The sequence below is a fragment of the Lemur catta genome, chromosome 7 (genome assembly GCF_020740605.2).
Source record: "Lemur catta isolate mLemCat1 chromosome 7, mLemCat1.pri, whole genome shotgun sequence".
NCBI classification, from domain to species: Eukaryota; Metazoa; Chordata; class Mammalia; order Primates; family Lemuridae; genus Lemur; species Lemur catta.
The window spans coordinates 21,315,358-21,325,694 of NC_059134.1; the positions used below are offsets into that span (position 1 = coordinate 21,315,358).

Genomic DNA, 10,337 nt, shown 5'->3' on the forward strand with positions numbered 1-10,337 from the left:
AAGATGAGAAAAGTGGTTCAGAAAGATTAAAGGTCATGCCTAAAGACAAGTAACTGAAGTGGAAGCACCACCACATCATTGTTAGTGGGAAAACGGCTTGTTAGGGAAAGTGCTTTTCCCACTAATATTGTTAATCATGAATTGGGTACCCATGTGCTAACCAGTGCACGAAGAACTGGACACTCATTGGCTACTTAGGTTTTCATAACATAATAGCTATACAAAGTAGGTGTTATAATCCCTAATGTACAAATGAAGAAACTGAAGTTCAGTTTAGAAGGTAAGAGTTGCCCTAAGTCAAACAGCACAACTAGAATTCAAACTCAGGATAGCCGACCCAAAGTCTACTCAGAGCAGCTACAACACTGCCTCTTCTAAGTGCTACCTAAACCACAACATCCATATTACTTCCAGTTTTCTAACCCAAATTACACAGGGACACCCAGCAACATAAACTTTAGCTGACAACTTCACAGAGGAAAAAAATGTTCCAATAAAATGTTTCAATAAAGACCTTTTATCCTGTTTATTATCTAGTACTGAGCACAGCAAGACACCAACCTACCTATTGTGAAGGTAGGCTAAGCCCAAGGTTCCCTACCAGAATCTGCCTCCTGCTTGAGTATTTCACCCATAACAAGAACCAGAGAGACCAACAAGACTAAAGAGCAAGAGCTGTTGTGGGTGCCTTAGTCTAGGCTGGAGCTCAGTCTTGGAGCTCAGTCATTAGGTCTTTTGCAGAGATTCTTCAGTAAATTGAACCATACTAGATGCCACCAGCCCCACTCATTACTAGACTGAGGACAAGTCAATATGACTGCCAGGAAATACTGTGGGAGGGAAGTGGAGCTTTAGGAGAGCAGAAAGAAGGAAGTACATTAAACACAGTTAACAATCACCAAGAAGTCCCCAGGAAAAATCCTTCAACTACCAAACCATTATAATATTCTTTTATTTATAGACTCTGAGAGCAAGGATCCAAGCACAGCCTGGTGCTCTTGGATAGAGGATAAAGCAGCTATTGTACACACTCAGAGGTTGCTGAGGTGCCCTCCCCCAGTGATCTGAAATGCTCTACACTGTTAGTCAACAGCAGGGACAGCAGGGACAGCAGGCTGACTAAAGGAAGAGGCAGGAAAAGCAAGTCCCCTTTTAGTCCTGAGGGCTATGGCATCAGAAGAGAGTGGAGCCCTGGACATGTCTGTCTGCCTTCTGTGCAACAGCCCGCCTCAGTCCCTCCATGTCTGTCCTGCCATGCTCCATTATCACACACGCCTTCTCACAAGTTGCTTAAGTGCCCCTCCTGGAGTGTATGAGCAGGTCTCGCTGCAGCCCAGCCTCCAGGCTAGGGGTCAGCCTGGCTGTGGGAGGGTCGGTCAGCAGAGTCAATTTGTTGAAAACACCTCGGCCAAAGTAGTCAGCAATCACAGAGAAGCTGTCGTTAGAGCACTTTAGCTGCAGAGGAAAAGGAAGGAAGTAAGAATCAGAACTGAAGTGGCTGTTTCTTAAGGAGGAGCAAAGGAAACAAGCCCTCCAGTGCTCCAGTGACTGTGACACTGGTTGGAGTCCCCTGCCACATCTAGCCCACTCATCCCTACCTGGTGCTGGAACTGATCATGGAGATCTCGTTTCTGTTCCTGGGCCCGGATCATATCCATGACCTTCCGGTTTTCAGGGAGGCAGGTAGGGCAGTCAGCATCACTCTCTGAGTAACTCTCAAAGCAGTGTTGGTGGAAGGAGTGGCCACATAGGAAATGGACTGAGGGCAACTCCAAGGCACTGTTACAGATGCTGCACTTGGTCTTCTGGAAAATCTTTGGACTATAGACAAGAGAGACCAGAAATGAATTGGAAAGAGTGAGGGCAAGGCCACGAGCCAGGTAGGGAGAGAAGGCGGCTGGAGTCAATGGGGAGGGGTCCTAAGGCCGCACAGGCCCTGCCCTGCTCTTCTTATCACCTAAAGGGAGTCAAATGAGGAGAATAGCCCTGACCCTGCAGGAAGTCCCAGCATCCTCCCAGCAAGTCCACCTGACCCAAGGGGGTAGTTTTCTCTCTTTCAGTTTTCACAATTGCCACTAAATTCTTTCAGGCCTGTACTCAGATGTGACCCTTTCAATGAAGCCTTTCCTGGCCACCTTATGTAAAATTGTTAACACACTTGCTACCTCACACCCCGTCCTCAATTTTCTCTTCAGAACTTATCACTACCTAATACACTATAAGTTTATAACATAATAGTGCCAATTTAACATGATTATTGTCTGTCTCTCCTACAATGTAAGCTCCGTGATGGCAGGGCTTCTTGTTGGTATTGTTCACAAGTGTTTGGGACATAACAGGGGCTTAGTAAATATTTGTGGAATGAAGAAATTGTTCTCTAATACATATTTTACAAGGTTAAGGGAAGATAAGACTTAAGAGTCAGGATTAATGTCTACTATAAATAATTCTAAATTGTCCACTTCTGCATTTTCTATTTTTTTTTTTTTTTTTTTTAATTTTATTTGAGACAGAGTCTCGCTCTGTTGCCCGGGCTAGAGTGCTGTGGCATCAGCCTAGCTCACAGCAACCTCAAATTCCTGGGCTCAAGCAATCCTCCTGCCTCAGCCTCCCGAGTAGCTGGGACTACAGGTATGTGCCACCATGCCTGGCTTATTTTTCTATATATATTTTTAACTGTCCATATGATTTCTTTCTTTTTTTAGTAGAGACGGGGTCTTGCTCTTGCTCAGGCTGGTCTCAAACTCCTGAGCTCAAACAATCCACCCGCCTCGGCCTCCCAGAGTGCTAGGATTACAGGCGTGAGCCACCGTGCCCGGCCCACTTCTGCATTTTCTAAAGCTAAGTTTTTACTTCCAAATGGCCTCCAACCACAACGTAGATGTGTGCTTAGAAAAGGTAAAATGTAGGGCTACAAAGAAAGAAAAATACCTGCCACAAGATATCTTCCAAAGCCCAATAAATAACGATGTGATAAACAATTCTTTGTAATTTCTCCACTGAAATAGATCTTGAAGAATGAAAATGCTCAAACACACTCCATATCTTCCTCTATGAAAAGTATTTAATAACACCCTGAGAAGAGCAAGGTACCCCCGGCCCCCTCCAAACATCCAGATGCCAGGTACCTCGCCTTGAGCTCTTGGATCTCCTGGCGGATGCGGGTGGTCTCCTCTCGGTACCGCCGCACCCGCAGCTCATCCTGTGCAATCTGCTGGCTCTGTTTCTGCAGTTTTTGGACCAGGTAGTCCCTGATGACGGACAGGGTGGCTGTGGAGTTGTGGGCCAGGGTCTGCACCACTGAGATTGGGGTCCAAGAGAAAATGAGACAATGAACCACGCGGCACCCTTTGGCTAGAGTTGCAGGGTACTTGCTGCAGAGCCCAATTGTCAGCTGTTTGTCACCCACCCATCCGGTCCTCCCAAGTACCTAGAAGCGGTGGCATGAGGTTTTTGTTCTCGATATGCTTGAGCACAGCTGCCACGTACTCCTTACAGTCCTCCTCCTTGCGGGCAAAGTAGCTGAGGGCTTGTTCCCACAGGGATGGGTCCTGCTCCCCGTGACGCTCGCACACAGCGATCACCTGCCGGTACTGCTCGTGCTGCATGTGGTAGTGCATGATCTGCTGGAACCTGGGGCCGGAGCAAGGGCACACCTCACTGGCTGTCCCTGGAAAATTACCTGGATCCTTCCCTTTTCCTTGAAATTCCCCAAACTCTTACAGTTTCCCCTGCTCATAAAGGTAAAGGACCCCATCCTGGAAGTCGTGCATCTGGCACAGGACCAGAGCCTTGTCAAAGACGTCACAGAAGCGGCCACTCTTCAGCAGGGAGATGGCCTCTGCATGAAGCTTCTCCTTGACCTAGAGAAGAAGGAGGGTAGAGCTGCTGGACAGAAGGGGAAATCACAAGGCCTCTAGGAGCAGGCCAGTCAACTCCCTCTTCCCCTCAGTCCAGTTTCTTCTTTATTGAGGACCATTTAGCCCCAGGGGGAAGGAGTTACTGGTCTTAGGAACGCAGCAAAAGGCAGCTACAAAGATGGAAGAATAGAGACAGCAAGAACTATTTTTCCTTTAGCATCTTTTGAGTTCTCACCTTTGGATCCTTCTCATGGGCCCAATTCTGCAATCGCAGTTCAAGCAGAGTGTCATAGATGCCCTGGGGTGAGTCTGTCTGCACTTCACTCATGTGCTCTAGGAAGGCTTTCAGCTCTCGGGGGTTGTTGGCAAAGATGGGGATGAACTCCTCAGAGCTGGCCTAGGATGGTAAGGGAGGAGAGGGGAGGCCGAGTGAGTGGGCCTGGCCCCCAGGAGGCCCTAAGGTGATCCCTGCTGTCCAAAGCTGTTCTCCCTGAGGCCTCACCCTGCAGCCTGGAGTCTCCCTATCGCCTTGGCCTTCAAGGCTGGGCCTATAGTCAGTACAAAGTCCCTTCAGCAACTGGGTTGTCTGCTCCGGTATGTGGTGCATGAGGATCTTGCCATAGCGCTTCATGTTGCTCTCTGCTTGCTCGAAAGGCAACTTGCCGATATACTGAAGGGCTTCCTGATAATTCTGTGGAGAGGTAAAGGGCAGAGTAGTCTGTGTTCCAGCCTCAACCACCAGTAAGCACTTTCCTCACTCCAGGGATGTCCTCAAAAATAACAGAGCTCTGCTGGAGTCAAGAGTCTCACCCACCTTAATGTCCTCTAGTTGGATCTTCAAGTACCACTCGTGATGCGCATGGTTCTCAGCCAGATAGAGGGCATGGGAATAGTAGCCAGCCTGCCGGAGGACCTTGATGGCTGTCTCCACATCAAAGTGGACTTCACTCTCGCTCTTTGTCTGCCAAGGAGACATCAGACAAAATCATTCGCACGGAGGTGGCTGGAGATGGAGGAGGAAACGGGCATCTGACATTAAGACAGATTCCTAAGGTGATGATAAAGTCTATGCTTTGAAAATATTATGCTAGTCTGCCTCTCAGAATTTCTGACTAAAAGCCAGAGGTCTTCCTCTGCCCCCACCATTAGAAAGACTCCTCTGGGGACAGAGGGTTTCCCCAATGCCACTTCCCTGGGCTTAGATACCATGGAAAGTTCTGGCATCATAAAACAAGAGGGGAGATGGAAGAAAACTAAGAGGAACAGGTACTTTTCCACATTTATAAAATACAGGGTGCTTGTCTGCAAATAAGGTCAGCCCTTTCCTCTCCCTGTGTCCTGCTGAAGAAGGGCAGACTCTAATAAAGCACCTCATGCTCAATGGGGCCTCCAGGAATCGCCCACCACCACCACCCTGCACCTTGATGAACTCCTCCAGCTTGGAGCTGTCCTTGAGCTTGGTGTAGCAGTTGAGCAGCAGGGTGGTATGGTCAGCATTGGCCAGGGACTGCCGGTGCAGGGTCTGCAGGTAGGCAGTCAGGTTGTGGATGCGCTGGGCATCCAGAAACTTGCGGATCACATAGGATGGCTCCAACTTTCCAATGGTTCTAGGAAGACAATGAGTATCAGGTGTCTGCATCAGTGTATTTCTCAAACTCGTGTGCATAAGAATCACTTGCAGATCTTGTTAAAATGCCAATTCTGTTTCAGTGGGTCTGGGGTAGGGCCTGAGATTCTGCATTTCTAACAAAAGTCCCAGGTAATATCAGGGCTACTAGGACCACACTGAGCGGCAAGGCTCTAGAGGCACTGGTTCTCTCCTTTTTTGTTTTTCTTTTTTTGAGACAGAGTCTTGCTCTGTTGCCCCGGGTGAGTGCAATGGCGTCATCGTACCTCACTGCAATCTCAAACTCCTGGGCTTAAGCGATCCTCCTGCCTCAGCCTCCCAAGTAGCTGGGACTGTAGGCACACACCATGACACCCTGCTAGTTCTTCTATTTTTAGTAGAGATGAGGTCTTGCTCTTGCTCAGGTTGGTCTCAAACTCCTGCGCTCAAGCAATCCTTCTGCCTTGGCCTGCCAGAGTGCTAGGATTACAGGTGTGAGCCACCATGCCCGGCTGAGGCACTGGTTCTTAAACTTGGCTGAAAATAAGAATTCTAGAGAGGCTGGGAAAGAGGTGAGACAGGTTTCTAAAACCTTACTAGGGCAGAAAATTCCAAGAATACATACTAAGGGAAGGAAGTATGGAAGTAAGAGATGAATACTTTTCCTTTTAAAGAACCAGGCCAAAGTGAATATTAACAAAGACCAAGCTAAGTTTAAAATAAGAGGTAATCATCAGCTCAACTGCATTCTGGTCATATAATATTTGACCCTAAAATTCCCTTTCCAACAAGATATCTTGTCCTTTCATTTCAAGTATCACAGTTCCTGCAGCAAAAAAGAACAGTTCCTAGTAGAGTTCAGGCCCCTACGCCAAGAGTGGGTTTTAGCTATCTGGCTGCCTGTCCCTGCATTCAGAGCTGCATCCCAAAGTGTCTCCAGACTGACCGAATGTACTGCTGGACAGCCCCATCATGGTTGCCCTTGCTATAGAGATGGTCTCCGTACTGCATGAAGATTTGGGCCAGACCATCACTGTCCAAATGTTGACTCTTGGCCAAGTTAATTGCCATCTCAAATAGGTTCTTCTTAAACAGCATCTAGAAGGGGAGAGAGATCAGAAAATTGGTAGAAGCAGCCCTGAGAAAAAACCTGCCCAAATGTGCCCATAAAACATAAGCCAGGTGGTCCTGGAATTCCTATCTGCCTAGATCCTAGATGGAACAAGACCTCCCAGATACCAAGACCGTAACACATCTCATAAGGTCTCTGCAAACAAAGTGAAGCCTGAGAGTGTGCTCAAGCTCCCGGTCATTACTTCCCTCTACAGCCTCATCCCAGGCCATTTACTTTGTAATCCTACCCTAAGGAAGCTGAGAAAGGTTGTAACCCAAAGGCTGTAACCCTGACCAAGGTGACTTGGGGAACCTGTTCCTGCAGCTGCTTCTAGGTGCCTGTGGCCAGCTCTGGGAACCTGGTGGCCTTGCCTCCAGTTTGGTCTGTGTGTCCTTCTCCTGCAGTGCGTGGACCCGCCCATCCCGCGTCAGCACGTACAGGGAGCCCCACTCAGCAAGCACATCCACTATATCCTCAAAGACGGCACTATAGGCTATGAACTTGTTGCACAGGTCGTAGATGTTGAGAATCTGCTTGTCAGAGCTCTGTGAGTCCCTGCTGGTAAACTCTGACCTGTGTAGGAAAGAAAAAGCAACAGATATTTGGACCATGTCTGTCTCAGCTCCTCTTTATTTCCTTTCCCATGGCAATTTGGTGCTGCCACTCCACCCAGCACAAATCACCTCTTTGGCCCCTCTAGCAGCTCATCCCATAACATGCGGCATGGTGCTGGCAGTTGCAGAAAGAGAACATATTGACCTGCTGTTAGCTCTTAGGATCCTATAATTAATCCAGGCAAGAGATTAGAAAATTAAGTACATTACGTTCATCTAACAAATAACCATCTAATGCCTGATATTTGAAAGTCATTGTGCTTAAAAAACAATGAAAACAAACAAACATGTACTAACAGGGAGTACACTCATCATGCAGAAGACCGCACCTCCCCCTTTCAAGTGGCTCTGAAAAAACAAAAACAAAGAACTGTCCTGCACTTCCCAGCACTTTCCAATTTCTTTACTACCCAATCCCTTATTCCTCTGCCCAACATATTTTCACTGAAGAGTAAAAAAAAAACCCAACACCATGTCCAAATTCCCTAGAGCATTCTAGTATAGTAGGGCTACTCAGCCAACATCTGTAGCAAAAACACACCTTTTTTCAAAAAACATAACTGAGTCTAGATGTAAGCACAATCTACATAAAACCAAAGTAGGAGACTGGCAGGATCCAGGCATTAGGATTTTAAACTCAGGTTAACTCTGGGAACAAGTCCAGCCCTCTCCCTTTCCCTTCTCCCCACAGTCCTTACTTGGGAGAAACCTTCCGGTCACGGGAGACAATGACAAGGTAGCCTCTAAACCAGTGGGCAATAAGCTTATGGCCCTCAAAGGCGAAGCAGGGCCCACGTTCATCAGGCTGGTACAAGTAGACACACTCATCCCCGGCCACAATGAACTGCAGGTCCTGAGAAGGGTCACTTAGGGCTGAGCAGTGCAGGCCACAACCATGGGTGTCCAACTCCACACGAGGGTAGTCCTTTCCAGAAACTATATAGGACTGCCGGAAGTAAGAAAGGGGTTAACAGGTTCCCTTTGAGGAGGTAGCACCTAAGCCTTCACAAAGGTATTCCCGTCTCCACGTTGGCTCTGTCTTTTCTCTCTTAGCATTCTAAGACTTTTCTTTGGCTTCTTCATTAACTATCACCCATCTATTAAATATGTATATGCACAGACCACATTTTCTTTCTCTGTATCACTACCTAGTACACAAATTCTGCAAGAAATGCAATAATCTTTCACTATTTTCTCAAAAGAATATTTCCTGAGAGAGTAAGCTGCTATAAATTAGGAACATCAGGAACCAGAAAGTAAAAGAACGTGTCCAACGACACTTAACAGTTAGTTAGAAAAAAAATTCACATATTTTTACCACAAACCCAGAGTTCTTTTCCTAAGTCTAACTTTTCCTAGTCTCCTAAGCAAAGAAGTAAAATATTAAGCTGGGCAAATGGTTCAGCTATATAATAAAAATTTTAAGAATCCTACCTCTCCTGTCAATTCCTTATCCTAGCCCCCTCAGCAATGGAGAAACCCTTCCTGCCTGTCCCTAAGAGTGAAGACCTTGATCCTACCTGGACATTCTCTGTTGTCACAACAAACAAGTGAGTGGTCTTTCCTGCTTGGCGAAAGGCCAGTCCAGTAACAGGATAGTTGCCCTTGTGCAAAATCTGGGTCTTGCTATGCCGGTCCCGGGTGATGTCTCCTTTGTTTAATGTAACACTGCCATCTGTGAAACCTGTAAGAGAACAGGAAACAGCACTTCAGTGAGGCTGAAAAGATCAGAAGGTGAAGAGGAGAAAAAAGACCATTTGATGCACTCAGAAGTGACCAGCTTTCTCCTCATACTCAACTTCTCTAATGGTTAGCCTGAATATCGGTACTCAGTGATTCATTTTCAAAGAACAAAATTAAATGCCTTTCCATTCCAAACTTTAATATCTCAAAGGCCATCTGTGGGCTCATGAAAACGATGATGAGCTACAGAAGCAACTCTGAAAAAAACCTGTAAAGAATCTGAGAGTGTTAGCTTTGACTTCATTCTGCTTACCGATGGCCATAAAGTTGAGATTTTCGTGTACAGTCAAACAAGACACAACAGTTGGCTCTGTCCCTGGGATGGCAGGGAAAATTCGAGTGCAGAGTGGATTGCCACCATCTCTCTTCTCCAGGTTCCAGATCTTTACCTGTGGACAGACCTCAGAAGTGTGAATGCTAGTCACCTCCCCACAAAAAAAATAATTCCCAGGCTTCTGGATCTTTCCTGTTTCCCTTCTGGGACTCACCAGGGGGTTGATGCCCTCTTCATCTTCCCCAACAGATGCCAGAATATTGTGTTGCTTCAGCTGGTACAGGTGTGTCACCCGTAGTTTGTAGGCCTGGAAGCCTGTAAGCTGTAGGGAGCGTGGCAAGAACCAGATCTGGCCTTCCATATATACAAGGTAGTCAAGGAGCCTCCTTTTCAAGGAGAGATACTTATATTTAGACCAGAACATAGATAACAATTACATGCATATAGCTCTTTAAAATATTGAAGGATTTTTCCACATGTCATCTCGTGGGACTCTTTATCTTAAAAATAGTGAAAGAGGTCAGAGTTTAGTGGTAGCAACAAGAAGAAGGCATCAAACTCCTGGGGTTACATTTACTTCCTCATCCACAACACTGGGCAGGGGAGATAATGACACCTTACATATTCATCCTTTTAAGGCAACTTGCGATCAGGTTTCTTGGACAAATAACCTTACCAAATTGGCATTTACACCCCTTCTACAGATAAGGAAATTAAAGCCTAGAGAGATTAAATGACTTGCTCAGGATTGCTTAGTTGACAAGACAGAGAATGCACTTTCTTCTTCCCTCAGACCACAGGAGAGCTCTCGGCGCCCATCTAAAGGAAAGTGGTGCGCAGCACGAGCCCCTCTGATGAACAGATTTCATCCTAGCTGGATCTCTTCAGGGACCCCGGGAGGGAAGAGGCAGCTCCAGAGGAAGGATATCTCCAAAGACCAGGCTCCCTCGGCCCGAGTCGCAAACAGTGATGCCAGGAGGCAGGCAAAGGAACTTGGAAACAGCGGATCCAGAGGCAGGTGCGGCCCCGGGAGCGGCCCCATCACTGCCCAGCGGTTCCTTCACCAACTCCTTGTCGAAGAAAACGAAGCGCCGCCACTGCAGGTAGGCCGCCATCTTGGCTGAAA

At 47.1% G+C, this 10,337-nt stretch overlaps 1 protein-coding gene across 1 annotated transcript; it reads right to left on the minus strand.

The window, feature by feature from the left end:
* Positions 1-935: 935 nt before the first annotated feature.
* Positions 936-10,337, minus strand: VPS11 (VPS11 core subunit of CORVET and HOPS complexes). The gene is made up of 16 exons (XM_045556317.1): positions 10,140-10,337; positions 9,426-9,574; positions 9,191-9,326; positions 8,715-8,878; positions 7,893-8,140; positions 6,952-7,153; positions 6,413-6,564; positions 5,281-5,467; positions 4,675-4,821; positions 4,363-4,551; positions 4,096-4,257; positions 3,724-3,863; positions 3,431-3,633; positions 3,129-3,300; positions 1,599-1,821; positions 936-1,455 (listed from the first exon to the last, which is right to left on the minus strand). The coding sequence occupies exons 1-16, from the start codon at positions 10,324-10,326 to the stop codon at positions 1,291-1,293; spliced, it is 2,826 nt and encodes a 941-aa protein (XP_045412273.1). The 5' UTR covers positions 10,327-10,337; the 3' UTR covers positions 936-1,290.